We start from the raw sequence: 18,548 nt of genomic DNA on the forward strand, positions 1-18,548 counted from the left end.
CAGGGATTGTTTTATGTCCAACTGAAAGCAGTGAAAAGAACATTACAGTATAACTGGACCCACACACACTTAAGCTGAGAGATTGTTTACAGTTTGCATAAAGCAGCTTAGTTTTATTATGTGCAATGTAAAGTGAGGGAATATGCATTTCTGACACTGTTAAGCCATTCTAGATATGTAGTTGATCTGTTCCTAGACTAGCTTGTGACGCTGTCAAATTACTGTATGCAATTAGGATAATTTTTAGATAATTTGAGGCTTTCTAACTGATTTCTTACAATCCTTGTTGTTTTTCTCCGAAATCGCAGGCCAGAGCACAGAAATCCAGGCAGAAACGCCCTCAAACAAAATCCTCATAACCTTACAGTATCACGACAGTGTCAACAAGCTGTGACTAAAGGTTGTTTTTGCTAAAAGAAAAAAAAAATGTACCAGCATATTGTCCCCACCAGGCTACAAGGAGACAAAGCCATTTGTAAACCTTCTGGCTAAAGAGCGGATCCAAATGTGTGCTTGTTTCTCAGGGAAGCTCAATTACATAATCTCCAAAATATCTAGTCGGCCCTTCTTTTTCTTCTATGTTGTTCATATCACTACTGCTACCCAGGTTTTTTTGTTGTTGTTGGAGATATCATCTTTTCTTTCACCTGCAGGGGTTTGCCTGCACACAGTCACTGTAAGCTGACAGATGTTGTAACATTTTATCTTTGTCTATCTCTCCCTAATTTCCAGTCAGCGGTGCTTCTTCCTCTTCTTGTTTGTTCTTCTCATTCTTTTTATTTCTGGAGGTTACTTCTTTGTTCTCTTCAGTTTTGCTACAAAGTTTAGTTGGGTTTTAAATGCAGTGAAATTTATTTTAAATTTGTGTCTCACTCACCAATCTTTATTAGGAACTCCTACTCATTGGTTTTTAACTCAAATTGAGAATTAACCAATCCCATGGCTGCAACTAAATTCATTTAGGTATCCATATGAGGTCTGACGGGGAACTCGGATTTTTCACACAACCATTTCCTGGATTTACAGAGAATGGTTAAGAAAAGGGAATAGAAGACAGCCTTGATTTCAGCTGCATCAATTGGGTGTTAGAATTTGATATAGACAACATGGGAGCTCTGAGGAATATTTTGCACAATGATAGCAGTTGTAAAGATAAAAAGAGTTCCACTATAAAACAACCAGGTTTTACTTAGTGAAATGTCTGATGAGGCTATTGTCAATAAAAATGGTTTTAGGTCTGTTTTTGACTGAACGACAAACAGGTTAATAGGGCACACTGTCAAAGAGTTGTAGAATCATTATATAAAATAATCTAATAGTATCACGGATCAGTGTTGAGTAGTAGTAATACATTTAATCTTAACTTTGAGAAACAAACATGCATTTTTAATAAAGATACTTGAAGTAATACTGCTGTCATTTTGCACAGTATGCACTTTTCTTGAGGGTAAATTTCCATATTTACAGTGGAGTCCTGACAACATCTTTTATGGTCTGATGCACATTAATGATTTTTTTTGTTTCACTTCATTTCCAGCATGAGACCAAACATCTTCTTGGGGGTCAGTGAGGGCTCTGCTCAGTACAAGAAGTGGTACTATGAACTGATGATTGATCAGGTGGACCACTTTGTGACCAGTGAGCCCTCTCACCTGAGAGTGGGCTGGGCCAACACCAAAGGTTACGCACCCTATCCTGGAGGAGGGGAGGGCTGGGGGGGCAACGGAGTTGGTGACGACCTCTACTCATTTGGCTTTGATGGGCTCCATCTTTGGTCAGGTGAGTGAGTGGAAGAACATTTGTGAAAGTGTGTGTTTGGTAGTGACAGTAATAACCTAACAAGTCAAAGATGAATGGTATTCCTGGGAGTCAGCCAGGTTACATCCAGACAGTCAGTACTCTGCAGGAGTGATTTCCTTGCCCAGACTGTGTGTCGAGGCGTGTAAATGTGCTCCATCCTGTGTCTGTTGGAAAGATCTGCTCTGTGCCAGCTCGGCTCACCAGGTCCACGTTCACACACCCGTGTGTTTACCTCCCAAATAGGCCGTATCCCGCGGGCTGTCGCTTCTCTGAACCAGCATATCCTGACTTCGGAAGATGTGGTGAGCTGTTGTCTGGACCTGGGAGCTCCCAGCATCTCCTTCAGGATAAACGGACAGCCGGTCCAGGGCATGTTTGAAAATTTTAACACAGACGGACTCTTTTTCCCCGTCGTCAGCTTCTCTGCAGGGGTCAAGTGAGTGTTTATTTCCTTTCCTCTCTGAGTTGGATGAATCTATGCTTTTTGAAACGGACCTTAGTGTTTTACCTGCAAAACCTGCAATTTTACCCAAAAGATAGCTGTTATGTCCTTTTGACAGCTCCATAGGTAAAAACTCTGAAATAAATGAAATAAAGGCATGAACTAGGTATTGTGGTAACGCTTGTGTTTAATAGAATAATCCGAATCAGCACCTTCTACAAGGTGTAAAACAAGTTACACAATCACTGGCACCTAGCTGAGGTTTTGGAGCCACAAACAATCCACTTAAATTTGTTTTATTGTTGTTCAGACTTCAATTTTGACTGTTTTTCATAATGTCCAGGTGAGTCTCAGTAATTTCAGGAATTCAATTCAGAAGTTAAAACTTACATATTGCATAGATTTATGATATATAGTGATAGATTTCAATGCTTTTTCTGTTGATTTTAGATGATTATAGTTTGCATTGAATGAAAATCCAAAATTCATTTTCACAGAAAAAAAAAAACATTTAAAAAACCCCCAAAATTTTACACAAGGTTTATTTTGTGACCATTTATGAGGAAAACTGTTGATATTTCTCGTACAGACTGTCTTCGTCAATTTAAATTAAATAGGATAAGCCATAATAGGTCATTGTAAAGAACATGGTTATTCACACAGTTTTGTATCCAAACACAGGAACAGAACCGAATTGTCCTCTTTTAAGATGAAAATAAATTTTGCATTCGCTTCGAACATCGAAGACTTCTAAAAAAGTAGAGAGGAACAGAATCCCAGCTGCTTGGGGTCTGTTTTGAAGTTTTCACAGTCAGGGATGATTTGGGGGAGTCATGCCATGTTCTGGAGGACTTTATGACGTATTATCCAGGGGAAAATCAGAGACACCAGTGCAAATGAGCTTAAGGCCACTATTAAAGCAACCTGGACTTCCTTAACACCTCAGCAGAGTCACAGTTGTTGCAACTAGTGTGGCTTGGTTGGAAAGTTCTTTCAAATGTACAATGCTGGTGTGAACAGCGCCAGATGGGTAACACACCTACAAGCCTGTGCTTGGAACTGACCCAGTGAACGTGTGACTTCATGGATTTAAACATGTGGTGAAGTGAAAGTCACAACTTTGTGCTCAATAATTGAGGACTGTAGTCAGAGTGAGACTTGGTTGTGTCATCTCTAGTACTCCAGAAGCTATTTTTGGGCAGCCCCTTGAGGAGCTCTTCACTGTCTTTCAGAGTTCAGCCTGCCTCTGGTTGAGGGGGTTTAAGAGATGTTATCTTTTGTGTGTGTGTGTGTGTGTAGGGGGTGGGGCCGGGGACTTGATTCCATCTTTTTATTTAAGTATTCACTTCCAGTTATCTTCCCCTAATAGAAGATTAACAACAGATGATCATTTGTTTTTGTTGTATTGTTTGTTTTTTTTCCTTTAAGGGTTCGCTTCCTGTTGGGTGGCCGACATGGTGACTTTAAGTTCCTGCCACCGTCAAGCTATGCTCCATGTTATGAGGCTTTGCTGCCAAAAGAGAAGATGAAGGTGGAGCCGGTGAAAGAGTACAAAAGAGATGTGGAGGGAGTCCGCGATCTGCTTGGGACCACCCAGTTCACCTCACAGGCCTCCTTCATTCCCACTCCTGTAGAGACCAGCCAGGTAAGCTCACAGGATCTGTTTGAAAACTTACTTTGCAGCAGGAACAGTTCAAAAGTAATGTCTCTGCCTCAGGTTGTCATGCCGCCTCACTTGGAGAAAGTTCGAGACAAGCTGGCTGAAAACATACACGAACTGTGGGGTATGAATAAGATTGAATTGGGATGGACTTATGGCAAGGTAAGAAAGTAATGCCTTAATAGTTTCTTAAGTTCATCACATGGACAGAAAAATAAAAAAGCATGTTCCATACATTTTTGCCACATTTGCCAAGAAATTAACATCCGTATACTGCATATTTTCTTAATACAAAAAAGTGGAACATTAGTCTTAAAAAGCAATAACATCACAATTGCCTGTACATCATCTTGCTTTCTCTTCTATAATTTGCTGTTCACTCCTAAAAGAGGGTAAGTGGAAAAAAGATCAGTCATTGTTTTTAATGTCCATTGCTTTTCATATCCCTCATTTAGACCCTTCACTCTAGTTTGTTTGTAGATTGTAAAGTCGGTGCTTTGTTTGGTGTGTTTTAGTAAAAGTCATGAATTATTGTTTCACTCACGGAAAAAAACCTGAATGTTTGACCAGTTTGACAATCCAAAAATAAAGTCTGGGTTTGCTTTAATAACATTTTTATTTTATTTTTTTGTAAAGAAGAAAAAAAAAAAAAAGAAAACACCAAACCTGTGATAGTCTTCAGACAATTATTTAAATATTAACGCAGGACGGATGGTTTCAAAATTCAAAATAATAAGCCAACCTGTTTTTACATTGTCAAAGTGGAAAACTAATTTTATGCCACCTAACATCATTTTTCTGCCACAGTTAGATACAAGTATTTGCACAACTTTATACACTGGAGCTGACAATGGTTACCTTTGCATACAAACTGAAGAGTTAGTATGCAAATAACAAAATCTAATCACATGCATTATGTTAGTTCTTTAATTTTCACATTAGAAAATTTATGTTAAACAGCTGTGCAGTTATTTTTCAGTATTTTTTCAGAACAAAAACAAAACATAATAGAGATGTGCTTTAAAATCTTCTTTAACATCATATATTAGTGGCACTAATATCTGACCAAGTGAAGACAAGCCTTTGTGATTTCTACATTGAGGAAGTACCTTAACTGAGAACTACAAAAGGAAATAGAAGTTATTTGCTAGAAGCTTCTTACACTTTTTGGGCTTCTTCAGATTTCATTTTATTTGCCAAACTGATGTGGAAAATAGCTAACTTTGATTCTTACAGTCATGCCAGCTTCTGCATGGAACACTGATGTGGTGAGCATGGTTTCAGTTTTCACAGCTATCTGTTGAGAAACAACCACAACTCAGTGTTGTCAACCATGGCCAGAAAGTACAATTATGCAAAACTCAATTCACATATGATTTACTTGTACACAATCATCAAAATATCAATGGCTAAATAAAATTTTAGTCACCAGGCAACAAATCAACATTAGATTTATGCCTTTATAATGTCAATGCATCAATTTTGTGTAAATAGTAGGTTTGGTGATAAAATAGTTAATTTTGACTAGGTCTGAGTAGTGAACATAATAGCAAGTGTGTACATATTAAAAATAAGATAACGGCAACAACAGATACCTTCTCATGCATAATTTACCTTAAAAATATTTTTTAGCGAAAGGATGAACAATCAGAAGAAGAAAACATTTCCATACTTTTGGTATTGTTTCAAATAGAGCTGGCTCATACTTTTGAACAAATATAAATAAATAACACTGCTACATATTTATGCACAGTCTTGCATGTTTTCCTACCAAATACTCACCATTGTCATGTTGCCTCCAATGGGCAGCAATGCCAAAGGGATTATTTGACATAATGTCAAGCATTAAGGAATGCATTAAAGTGCTTAGTATTCCAGCCACACGCCTCTCTATTTCTCTCCCTGACGAAAACATGCTCCCCTGTTCCTCTTCCATAACATGTTCACTAGAGAAAACTGTCTTATCACCGCAAGCAGTTGCACTCTGAACGTAGACCTCATGCCTGCCCTCTTGTTAGTTCACAGTGACTTACAAGGATGTAGTTTCCACATGCATTTATTTACAAAGACCTGTAATTTGTTGTAATTTAGGATGGTGTGACTGATAAGCAACAATGATGAAAATGCCCACAGACTGACATGTTTTCACTTTTACAGATAAGAGATGATAACAAACGACAGCATCCTTGCCTTGTTGATTTCTCCAAGCTGCCAGAAACAGAGAAGAACTACAACCTGCAGATGTCAACAGAAACACTGAAGTATGTTTAGGTTTATGGGTGGATTATTTTTCTTATTTTTATTTTTATTTATTTATTTTTTGGTTTTGAACGGAGACTGTCTAGGCACAAAAATGTTAGGCATATTCAAAGAAACAGCAAAAAAAAAAAAAGTTTCACTGTAATCTCACTACTGAGAGAACTTTTAAGTCGGTTACAGCAACTCTCACAGCAACTACAGCAACTGTAAGAAAATATAAAAGACATCCATTTAAATTTTTCACAATTTATATTGTTTTTCTCACAAAAATCAAAACGAAATTGTGAAGTTTGTAGTTTTAATGAGACAAAAAGCATAAAAGTTTAACAACTATTAAATATATGTCAATACATCTGGTACATATATGTGAGCTAATGTCTTTTAGAGATTACACACTGACATTTTATAGTGCTAGCAACCCCAAATGCAAATATATTTGATAATGACAGTTTTGCTCTGGCTCATTACATGTTAATTACCAAAATACTTCCTAAATGGTATTATGGACATAAAATTCTTCCTCTTTGATCTTCTGCAGTGAAAGGTACTGAAGCACTACACTTAGGGGTTGGTGCAGTAGATAAGGATCTTTCCTCAAGGAATCAAATCCGGACTATTACTTTTATCTGTGTTGAGATGCATTCACGTCAGCGGTGATGTTTGGGTGATGAATGAGTAAAATCTGCAGACTAACTTCTATTTTTTTTTTCTATTCAAAGGACCCTGCTAGCATTAGGTTGCCGTATTGTCCAAGTGAATCCAAATGCAGAGGACTCTCTCAAAAAAATAAAATTACCCAAGAAGTAAGTTGCATGATTTTAGAAACAGAGACAGCTGTTTAAATATTGACTTGTCCTTATGATGTGTTGTAACCATGCATTTTAGGATGTATGTACAAAGATCATGCTAAGCATTTCCAGACAGTTAAAGCAAAAAAAATTATATATTATTGTTAATCTGTACTACTAAGCTGTAAATGTCAGCAAAAAACTCAATGTGGATTCACTCTGTAATACTACAGACTTTACCAGAGGTAAAAATACTCATCACTTCCACTCTTTTCAGCTACATGATGTCCAATAGCTATAAACCATCCCCTCTGGACCTATCGGACATCAAACTGACACCAGGCCAGGAGCTGCTGGTGGACAAACTAGCAGAGAATGCACACAATGTTTGGGCCAAAGACCGCATCAAGCAGGGATGGACTTACGGCATTCAGCAGGTTTGCTGCGATTTTGAATTTTATGCAGTTTCATTATTCAGATTAATTTTTATACAAGTTTTTTCTTAGTGATGTATTTCTTACCAAACCGCTCCTTTATTTATTTGTCCTGTCTACGTGTACCTTTGTAGAGCACCTGCTAGAGAGTCTGACATTTCATTGCGATAAAACAACAGTAAAATATTCTGTAGGGGTGGAACATGCTGTACAGAGCACTATCAAGTGCTCAAATTCACAGCTGCAGATTTTCTTTAGCTGTTTTCATACTGTTGGCGTGACTGTAAATAATGATGTTGTCATTGCTTTGTTTTAATTTCTGTCAATAAATAATGTGGCCTTTGTTGCACACTCACTATGATTACACTATCAATGTTAATTTCTTTTATTTACACAATTTGAGCTGGAGCAGTTTTGCATAATAATTTATCTCATTGATCTGGAATAGATGAATGGAGGTGCCCTACGCAGAAGAAAAAATGTCTGTTTAGTGAATGCAACGGAGATGATAATAATAATAATAATAATAATAATAATAAGTGCGTCTACATGTGCATCTACTACAAGAGCTTGCTTTGCCAGTCGACATTTAAACTTTTGAGCAATAATATAGACAGATATTCATGTTCTGAACCTATAATAAACCATGTTTAGTCACTGAATACAGATCTGCTTATAACGTACTTAAATGATCCATACATCATTGTGCCATGGCCCCATAGGGATTAATTCCAGTGGAAATGACACAGAAAAATAGACTGCTACAGGATGAGCAGCTACAGCCCCAAAGCACTAATTGTCTAATTATTTTTAATTAATGGCTTTGACAGCAAAGTTATGACAGCACAATTTTCATCACTAAATCAACTTGTTAGTCCAAAGGTGAGGAAACAAATGCTGATGTTTGTGAAAAGATTTCAACCAAATGCATGTATATAACTGCCGAAGGCCTCATCTCCATACAGGATTTGAAGAGCAAGCGTAACCCTCGTCTGGTTCCCTACGTGCTGCTGGATGAGCGGACCAAGAAGTCAAACAGGGACAGCCTGCGAGAGGCTATCCGCACCATGATTGGCTATGGATACAACATAGAGCCTTCAGACCAGGAAGGAGGTGAGTTTTTTTACTACTGCATATTAAGATGGACCGTTGTTCAGATTTCTTGGTACGTGGTAATCTCCTGATTGGATTATGTCCTTTCTTGTTTTTATAATGCAGAAAAAGGAACATGAAATGCTAAAGTTTAATTGCAACCACAGGCACATTACTATTTTTTTTTTCAACTAATGAGGTTTTGTGTGACTGTTTCCATTCCGATTCTTTATCCGGCATGGCCTTTGTCCTGCTGACCTTGAAGGCCAAGTGGCTGAACGGGTCAGCGTCGATAAGGTCCGCTTCTTCAGAGTCGAAAGGACATATGCGGTGAAGACTGGAAAGTGGTACTTTGAATTTGAGGCTGTCACTGGAGGAGACATGAGAGTGGGCTGGGCCAGGCCTGGGTGCAAACCTGATGTGGAACTTGGAACGGATAAACTTGCTTTCGTCTTTGATGGATACAGGGTAAGTTTTTCAAACCAAAATCAATCTCCATCATTCTGAACTTTAAATTTAAACTTGTTTCTTCATGTTGTACACAGGGCCACTGTCTGAACATCGGTAGCAGATTATTTGGGCGCTGCTGGCATGCTGGGGATGTAGTCGGCTGTATGATCAACATGGAGGACAAGTCTATGATTTTCACCCTTAATGGAGAGATCCTGATCACAACCAAGGGTTCTGAGCTCTGTTTCACTGACTTTGAAACTGAGGATGGTGAGGATGAGTATATTTTAATGTTTTTATCTGTTTTAATCTTTTTCAAAATCTCTTTCTCTTTCTCACTGTTTATTCTATGTCACATGCTGTTTGCATTTTAATTATGTTAAGCACTTTGAAATGCCTTGCTGCTGAAATGTGCTATACAAATAAAATTTTATTGATTGATTGATTGATTTAAAAATAGTAATGGTCAGAGTGACTTGTGCTCATTTCAGATCTAAAAATGTGGAACTGATCCACTGATGGGAGAAAAAAAATGTAAATGTTAGAAAGTAGTTTTATGTTACAAAATCTTACCTAAAGTTACAAAAGTCTCTCTACAAATGCCGGATAGATTTTTCTTCAGTCTTTGTTCTCATGTTCTTGGAGGCTCAGTCATTTATCCGTCTTGTTTCTCCTCAGGATTTATTCCAGTGTGTAGTCTCGGTCTTGCTCAGGTGGGGCGCATGAATCTGGGGAAAGACGCTAGCACTTTCAAATACTACACCACATGTGGCCTGCAAGAGGGATTCGAACCATTTGCAGTCAACATGAACCGGGAGGTCACAATGTGGTTCAGCAAGCGTCTGCCTACTTTTGTCAACGTGCCGAAGGACCACAACCACATTGCAGTAAGACAGAAGCGCATTTCAGTCAAATTTGGTTGTTGGAAAAACAAAACCAGTGAGTCGTGGAAGCTTTTCTTTCCGCTTGCAGGTAACCAGAATTGACGGCACCATTGACAGCCCCCCGTGTCTGAAGGTCACCCACAAGACGTTTGGCACCCAGAACAGTAATGCTGACATGGTGTTCTGTCGTCTCAGCATGCCAGTAGAGTTCCACTCTTTCTTCAAGCAGAGCCCCACAGTTGACATAAACGGCATACATGAAGAGGATTTGCTCAAAGTTAAACACAGGTTCTGGTTGTCTGAGAAATTTGATTTAAAGTCTTAATACAATGATGTTCCCAACACCCTTTTCCACGGTGTCTTTAAATGCATAAAATGCATAGATGTTCTGGTTAAGTGACTAAATATAAGAGGTTTTAAGGGTTATAAATACTTTTGCAAAGCGCTGCTTCTCAATTATGAAAGTAAATGAGTTACACTTGATGTAATAAACTAAAACATAAACTAAAATGGCCATAAATCTTAATATTGACTTGTTTAAATTGATCTTGTGTAGATATCCATTAAGATCTGTTCGACACAGTGAGGAAAGTAGACGAGTGGACTACAGCAGCATCACCACGGTATTAAAAAAAAAATCTCCTCTAATGGTGCCTCATGTTTGCCACCTACATTCCTCACTAACTCTTTGTTTTTTTACAGTACTACCACTCGGTGAGAATCTTTGCAGGTCAGGACCCCTCCGGTGTGTGGGTTGGATGGGTTACCCCCGACTACCATTACTATAGCAACAACTTCAACCTCAGCAAGAACAGAACTGTCACTGTAACCCTGGGTGATGAACGTGGACGAGTTCATGAAAGGTTTTTCATGATTTTCCTTCTCCTGATTTAATGGATTAGGTCTTATGTGTGCTAAATACTGAAAAATGCCAATTTCTGCTCATGCATGAACAGTGTGAAAAGGAGCAACTGCTACATGGTGTGGGGTGGTGACATGACCAGTGGTGCACACGCCTCCAGCCGCAGCAACGTTGATCTGGACATTGGCTGTTTAATAGATCTGTCCACTGGCATGGTTACTTTCACTGTCAATGGAAAGGAGTTATCGACATCCTACCAGGTGCTGACTCACTAGAGCATTTTAATTTTGTTACGTTTTTTTTAAATTATCTAATGTCTGCTTTTGGAAATCTACATTAATATTCAGTCAGATTGTTTAAAGGTTGTGATTTTCAAAAGACACTTTTAATCCGGCCAAAAGTCAATGAAGACATGTATTCTAATTTATTGAATATCACTGTCTATATTTGAGCTTGTATGCATTTGCAACCTCCTGCAACCCCAAAAAATAGATCATAAAAAAAAGAAAAGATTACACCATTAGGCAATGAACCCTATTTTCCAACTATGTGTGTTATTTTAGTTAAAAACTCCCTGTGTTGGAAGACATATCAAATTTACCTTTTACAATTTCCAACTGGTTTTTGATGTTTTTAAAATCTAGAATGCCTTACAGGAGCTTTATTTGTTCACACCAGTCATTTGAAATATGCTTTTCTTCAGTCTCCCCACTCTATCTGCAGGTCAGATTGTAGCTTGAGAGTCAGTCATTCTAAAGCTTTGCATATTTTTCTGACAGAGCTCTGACGTCTGTATTGTTGAACTCCTGACTTGGAATGTGCTTTTTCTGGATGTACTTTGAGAGCTAAACCTTGAAGAATCTTTCAAGCAGTATAATCTTCTTACATTTTTCCCTTGCTGAAATTATGTGCGACTTCACCCGGTACTGACTCACCCTTCCAGTCAACACTGTAATGATCTCACACACACACACACACACACACACACACACACACACACGCACACACACACACACTTGCTCACTAAGTACTACTTTTTCATGACGCATCACCAAAATGCTTCCTGTAAGTCCTTCCCTCTTGCTCCTACTAAACCTTGTCTTTTTTTTTTTTTTTTACTTTAACATGAATGTTCTTTTCTCTGCTCCAGGTGGAACCAAACACAAAGCTCTTTCCTGCCGTGTTTGTCCGACCCACCAGCCCAAACCTCTTTCAGTTTGAGCTGGCTAAGATAAAGGTACACTGTTGCTTTTTTCCAACATACTCTTGTTCCACCACTTGAAATAGTTCAATTCATCTAATTATTTCAGAAGATGTAATTGCTTATATAATATGAACTGAAACATGCTCAAGGGCTCAAACATGTATGAATATACATATATATATGTATATATATATATATACATTTGCTTGTGCTGCACAGAACGCAATGCCACTGTCATCAGCCATCTTTAAGAGCGAACACAAGAACCCGGTGCCTCAGTGTCCGCCCCGACTGGATGTCCAGACAATCAATGCAGTGCTGTGGAGCCGCATGCCCAACATCTTCCTCAAAGTGGAAACAGCCAGAGTGAACGAGAGGCACGGCTGGGTGGTTCAGTGTGTGGAGCCTCTGCAGATGCTGGCAGTTCACATTCCTGAGGAGAACAGGTGGTGCACCCAATTAGTTTGCAGTAGCTGAGGGATAAAAAAACAAAACAAAAACAAATTACTTTTTCTTAATATTATGCATTTCACCTTTATGACATAACAAAGAACCTTAATCAAATAATAATCCTCAGTGGGCTTTTGGTAACTCGCTGTCAAGAACCAACAACAAGAAATCGACTAATTGTTGCCAAGACTTAATTGTCATCAACCTGGGATGGATTCTTAAGCTGTTTCTGTTTTCATATAGCACTAAAAGAACATCCACAAGTGGAAAACAGCCATGACAAATTGGTAATCCTGTACATAATCCAGAAAAATCTCCCCCTGAGGTTACGCTGAGTAACGCCGTGACATAAAAAGGGAAAAGAATTAAAAGCTTAAACTCAGTTTCAGTGTTAAATGTTAAATAGTGTGGCAGTGCAGAAGTACTGATCAACTATGGCTATTTGAAAGGGATTATTCCAGGATAGCACATCAGCAAATCTCTAATAAAATGACTGGAGGTTTTATGGTTCAGCGATAAGATTACATTCAAGTTCTTCTTTTTCACTCACTGTTTATTTTTGGTTATCAGTACAACTAACTAAATAATGATATCTTCTCTTCTCAGTTCAGAGACATTCAAGGGATGAAAGGGTGATTGTTATTCCTTTGTGTCTCTGTGTTGCCCTTTGAGAATCTGGGAACACATTTATTGACCATTTTCAATCCTTACCCCACTCCAACCCCCAAGGATAAAAGGATAATTGGGTGTAGATGATGAATGGATGATATAAAGTAGTGAATCCAGATGCACCCCACACTTTTCATATTACCAGCGCTATCCCTTTCTTCCTGTTGCACAACTTTTTACTTGAAATTCTATTTAACCATGTTCACGTTGGTTGTTTTAATGTGACAAAATGAAAAAAATAAATAAGACACATGAAATTCTATTTTGATTTTACTATCCAGGAATCATATTCAGATTGGTGCCGTGTTAAATCTAGTTAAATTTTAGTAAATGTCATTTTAGTAAATTTTAGTAAATGTCGTGTGTGTCTCTTCCTCCCCTTTCAAAGGTGTGTCGACATTATGGAGCTGTCAGAGCAGGAGGACATGAGGAAGTTCCACTATCACACGTTGAAGCTCTACTGTGCCCTGTGCGCGCTGGGAAACACCCGCGTTGCCCACGCCCTCTGCAGCCACCTGGACCAGTCGCAGCTCTTATACACCATAGATAATCAGTACCTCTCTGGCATGTTACGGGAGGGATTCTACAATGTTCTGATCAGCATCCACTTAGAAACCGCCAAGGAGGCCAGGCTCATGATGAAAGATGAGTTCATCATTCCAGTCACAGCTGAGACACGCTCAATTCGTCTCTTTTCCAGCGCCTCTAAAAAGCACAGCCCACCAGGGGTGGGACTTAGCACCTCCCTAAAACCCCGCCTCAACTTTACCCCGCCATGCTTCATCAGCACCAAGAGGGATTATCTATACAGTCCGCAGATCCCACTGGATGCACTTAAGGAAAAAGCTATTTCAATGCTGACAGAAGCTGTTCAAGGCGGCGGGCACCACATTCGAGATCCTGTTGGAGGAGGCGTAGAGTATCAGTTTGTCCCAATCCTGAAGCTCATTAGCACCTTGCTGACTATGGGGGTTTTAGGTAGCGAGGACGTTCAAAAGATTTTACTGCTCATTGACCCGAACGTTTTCAAAGATACTCGCGAGGAAGGGGTCCCAGGGCCCACGGACAAAGAGGGACTCACTGGGACTGAGGGCAAGGCAGTTGAAGCGGGAGAGGAGGAGGCAGCAGAGGAGGCCAAACAGCCAATGAAAGGACTGCTGGAGAAGAGGCTGCCAGAGCCCGTCAAACGACTGGTAACAATGAAAATAAGAAATACCACTGAACTACTGAAATAAAATCAATTCTCGAGTAGATAATGATTTATTGAAAAACATCTGTAAATGTGTTGGTACTAATTTCTAAGAACGGCCACAGCTCTTTTCTTTATCATTTTCTCAAGAAGTGGTTCATTGTAATATTCCTATCAAAAGTCATTCAAACATGAAATGATGTATTTTGAGTGGATAATGTATAAACTCTAAGGCTGCTTTATCCAGGTCTTGAGAAAACAAAGCAGTACTCAAAACCACTTTCATCTCTGAGAATCGTGTCTTCTCCCTTTGTCTGCTCCCCAGATGTGTGAGCTGCTTCATTATTTCTGCGACTGCGAGCTGAAGCACCGTATTGAGGCCATTGTGTCCTTTTCAGACAGCTTTGTCTCCAAACTGCAGTACAACCAGAAGTTCCGCTACAATGAGCTCATGCTGGCCCTCAATATGTCGGCAGCCGTTACAGCGAAGAAGACCAAAGAGTTCAGATCTCCTCCTCAGGAGCAGGTCAGACAAGATCACAGTTAAAAAATGATTCTGATGTTGAACCTTCAACATCAAAAACTAAATTGTGAGCTGATATAAAAAAATCAGTCAGTTTGTGTTTGTTTGAAGCTATTGTTCAAAAGACAGAGCCAACCAATGATTGGAGCTAAACGCAACAGACTTATGCAGCACCCACCCACACATAAACCCGACCCCGGATAAGTGGAAGAAAATAAAATGGATGGATGGATGGATGGATGGATGGATGGATGAATGGATGTGATGGGAAAGGAAAAGTTTCTGTCAGTTTGATAAAATGTGACATACTATGTTTTGAACAATTAACTTTTAATTTGGACTAAAATTACTTTAATTTGGACTAAAATTAGAATTGATCAGTTACAACTTTGCAGTTGGATTATTTGATGCTTCTGTTGATGTTTGCTATGTGATCTAAAGCTGAAAAGTTTCTTTTTAGGTTACAATATGTTGCCACAAAAAAAGCCTTGCAGGCACCCTGTCTCCAGCTACGTATGTGACTAGATATTGGGATAGTGTTGCATAGAGCCTATGATTCATTTATATGAATGGATAATTTCCCATCCATCCATTAGTCTACAGGGGTTTGCATCATTAGTCTTCCAATTTTGCCTTTTGGCCTCAAGAGACTGAGAGCTGCTCCTTGTCCCAAATGTTTCTGAAACTGTTCTATATCTTCCACAGAGCTTAAAGGCAAATTCATCCCGTGCACCGCTGAGAACCGCACACACATTCAGCTCAGTGTCTCTTAAAAGTCACAGCTGGAGACGAAGTACCCACTTCTCTTATGGTTTAATGTCTTGCATTGCCCTTTTGCCTGCTGCTGCAGAGACATTTATTCACTAACGCAGTTTTATTTTTTATTTTTTGCCTTTTTTGTAAATCTGACATTGATGTATTATATTGAGATGACATGAAATGAAAGGCAAGATGAGTCATCAGTTAAATACATAAACCTTTAATAGAAAGGGACAGCTTCAAATGATACTCAAATGCATATATTGTACAGTGGATACACTTGTCTGATTTCATATTTTCTCCCATTTCAGATCAACATGCTGCTGACTTTCAGTATGGGAGACGACTGTCCGTGTCCTTCAGAAATACAGGAGGAGCTGTACGACTTCCACAACCAACTGCAGCTCCACTGTGGTAAGATGCAAATGTAGAAAAAAACGTTACGAATGTCTTCTACGTGCGTACTGTATAAATGTTTTTTAATGCAATGTAATGAACTTATAATGCACTAGTCAATTTTTAAATTTGTTACAGGAGATTCACAAAGGCAGCATAAACTATTGCTGTATGTGAACATATAGCAATACAACAAAGGCTTATTTAAAAATAAGTAGGAATTGCAATCACACAACTGTCTCTTTCTGTTGTCTTATTGCAAATAAAGTTGTGTAACACAGACACAAGACCTTGTAAAAGTATTCACACCTGTTGCAGTTTTACACATTTTGTCACATTACAACCACAAACTTCAGGGCTTTATCTAATATTATCTACAAAAAAGTATTGCTTAATTATGAAGTGAAAGATGAGGCATGGTTTACTTTATATTTTTTTTCCTTCTCTACTTTACCACTTTATGCGACAATTACTGCTGCAAATATTGTGGATTCTTTTCAGTCTTTGTACTTATCAAGATTAAAATTTCTGTACATTTTTCTTTGCAAAATGTTGAATGTGGATTAAGACTGGATAGAAATCATCTTTAAATCCTTTTAAGTATTGCCACAAATTTCCATCTGGGCTTTAACTGGGCCATTTTAACTAGTAAATATGCTTTGATTAAATTAATCTTATTACATCTCTGGCTAAATACTTTGAGTTGTTGTCAAACTAGAAGCTCAACCTCAAAAACCAAAAAGAAAACTAAAACCATATTTCATTTTTCTTATAGTTTGTAGTTGTGCTGGTCTATCACATAAAGTTAGTGCCCAAAAAATAAAATAAAATTTGCAAAAACATCAAGGTGTCTGCATACTTTCGTAATTCGCAAGATTACAAAAGTGTTTTGTGAATTACAAAATACTTTGTATTTTGTGATTTTAGCCAACATATTTAGCCAAAAATATTGGCTAAAAATATTTATGCTCATTGGAGTTTCGCAAAAGCTTTTGGAGAGGAAGAATATAGCTGGACAACTGTGCAGCACAGGAACTCAGTAGCCAGAGAGAGTTAAATATCAATACCTCTGAACCTCCTTCTTTCTGAGTGGATGGCAGGGCAACAGCCTGGCCAGTAAATCCTAAATGTATTTAGGTCTAAGACCCTTTAGGGCTTTAAAGGTAAGTAATGACTTTGCTCCTTTGCTCACCTGATTTACACTAATAATTTATAGGTTCTTCTAAAACACAAGGTAAGGTCAGAAAAATGTAAGAAAATTCACATTTTAATAGCAATTTGGAACTTGTGGTTGCTGGTTTAATTAAAACATTCATGGATAATGGATTTTTGAATATGCTTTTTGGTGTCCTGGTTATTTATCACACAAGCTCTAAAATGTTTGCATAGCCTAGTAAAATGGCAGCTTTTTGTCCTACATAGTTTAGCTAAGAAACACAAGGAAAAATGTTGAGATAAAAATAAATCAACAAGTATTCATTCATAAATATTGAAACTGGATCAAATGGAGCATCAAACAAGGTATGGATGTTGCCATGCATGCAGCCAGATTATTGCTGTTTTTGTTTTTATTTGCAAGATATGTCACTGTGAAATGATATTTTGTGATTAGTTTTTTCATTAGATTTTTCCTAAGAACATGTTTAGAATGTAAATAACTAAATATAGAATAAATCTTTATGCAATTAAAAAGTGTGCTGTATTTACGCAAATGATATTGTAAAAAGTTGATGAAAAACAAGCTCTCTCAACAGAGTTCAATGTTTTATAAGAATGTTCTGACATTTTGAGCTTTTTCTTAAATAATTGATCTGCCAAATCCTTCTACTGCTGCGCAAACAGCAGTCCCAGCTGTGCCGCAGGGCCCCATGCTGTTCTGGTACCCCACCCCCCATGTCTTATTTAGAAAACAATAAAATATGACTTAATATTGGCAATGATTTAGGACAGTGGTGGTGTACTTGTTATTCTTTGGATCAAACACAGAATATTTGTCTTAATCTGCTCAAAAAACAAGCTATGTAGAAATTCAGTTTCAATACTAAATGGATAGTGTTTGCTTTCTTGTGCTTTTTAGGAATCCCAATGGAGGAAGATGAAGACGAAAAGGATACATCTATTAAAGGTCGCCTCCTTATGCTGGTGAACAAGATTAAGAGTCAGTCCTATAAAGCTCAAGAACCAACAGAGAAGAAGCAAGCTGCACCATGTGAGTAAATCATTGTTTTTTTTTCCTATGACTGTAATAATTCCTAGTCCTGAAGTGCTAGTTAAATGTTGTGTAGATTCACAGTGGCATGGACTAAATTTCATTAATTTGGCTGCTGGAAAACATCATAGGAAAACATCAGGTGAACTCAGAAATAGACAAGAACCAGTTAAATCTATAAATGTCCAACATTTAAAAATGAGCTACTTTGAAAAACAGAAACATGCTTTTCTTTATTTTTTTTTTGTTTGATTAATTTGTGTTCCTTTTACACCTGGACATATTTCTTCTGTTTGCACAGCCCCTATACTTTTCTCTTGACAGAGGGAGGGAAGGTTTTCTTTATTTGCTCCTCTCTTTCTTACATGTATGTCTTTGGCTGTCATCTGAACTGAGTTACCATGTAGAACAGGGGTGTCAAACTCAGTTTCACCGAGGGCCACTTCAGCATATTGGCCCCCCTCAACAGGCCACATTG

At 38.2% G+C, this 18,548-nt stretch overlaps 1 protein-coding gene across 1 annotated transcript in view; it reads left to right on the forward strand.

The window, feature by feature from the left end:
* LOC103136206 (ryanodine receptor 3) overlaps positions 1–18,548 on the forward strand; it is a 130,986-nt gene that overhangs the window by 62,231 nt on the left and 50,207 nt on the right. Inside the window, exons 40-61 of the mRNA XM_016670049.1 lie at positions 1,538–1,779; positions 2,044–2,236; positions 3,671–3,887; positions 3,960–4,064; positions 4,292–4,294; positions 6,060–6,163; positions 6,881–6,964; positions 7,227–7,386; positions 8,349–8,496; positions 8,741–8,943; positions 9,021–9,195; positions 9,604–9,812; positions 9,898–10,097; positions 10,366–10,432; positions 10,512–10,672; positions 10,766–10,931; positions 11,822–11,908; positions 12,095–12,321; positions 13,383–14,187; positions 14,509–14,709; positions 15,777–15,879; positions 17,939–18,070. Of these exons, the coding sequence (XP_016525535.1) occupies positions 1,538–1,779; positions 2,044–2,236; positions 3,671–3,887; positions 3,960–4,064; positions 4,292–4,294; positions 6,060–6,163; positions 6,881–6,964; positions 7,227–7,386; positions 8,349–8,496; positions 8,741–8,943; positions 9,021–9,195; positions 9,604–9,812; positions 9,898–10,097; positions 10,366–10,432; positions 10,512–10,672; positions 10,766–10,931; positions 11,822–11,908; positions 12,095–12,321; positions 13,383–14,187; positions 14,509–14,709; positions 15,777–15,879; positions 17,939–18,070 (3,992 nt within the window). The remainder of the gene's footprint in view (positions 1–1,537; positions 1,780–2,043; positions 2,237–3,670; positions 3,888–3,959; positions 4,065–4,291; positions 4,295–6,059; positions 6,164–6,880; positions 6,965–7,226; positions 7,387–8,348; positions 8,497–8,740; positions 8,944–9,020; positions 9,196–9,603; positions 9,813–9,897; positions 10,098–10,365; positions 10,433–10,511; positions 10,673–10,765; positions 10,932–11,821; positions 11,909–12,094; positions 12,322–13,382; positions 14,188–14,508; positions 14,710–15,776; positions 15,880–17,938; positions 18,071–18,548) is intronic.

The sequence above is a fragment of the Poecilia formosa genome, unplaced genomic scaffold (genome assembly GCF_000485575.1).
Source record: "Poecilia formosa unplaced genomic scaffold, Poecilia_formosa-5.1.2 Scaffold30, whole genome shotgun sequence".
Taxonomy (NCBI): Eukaryota; Metazoa; Chordata; class Actinopteri; order Cyprinodontiformes; family Poeciliidae; genus Poecilia; species Poecilia formosa.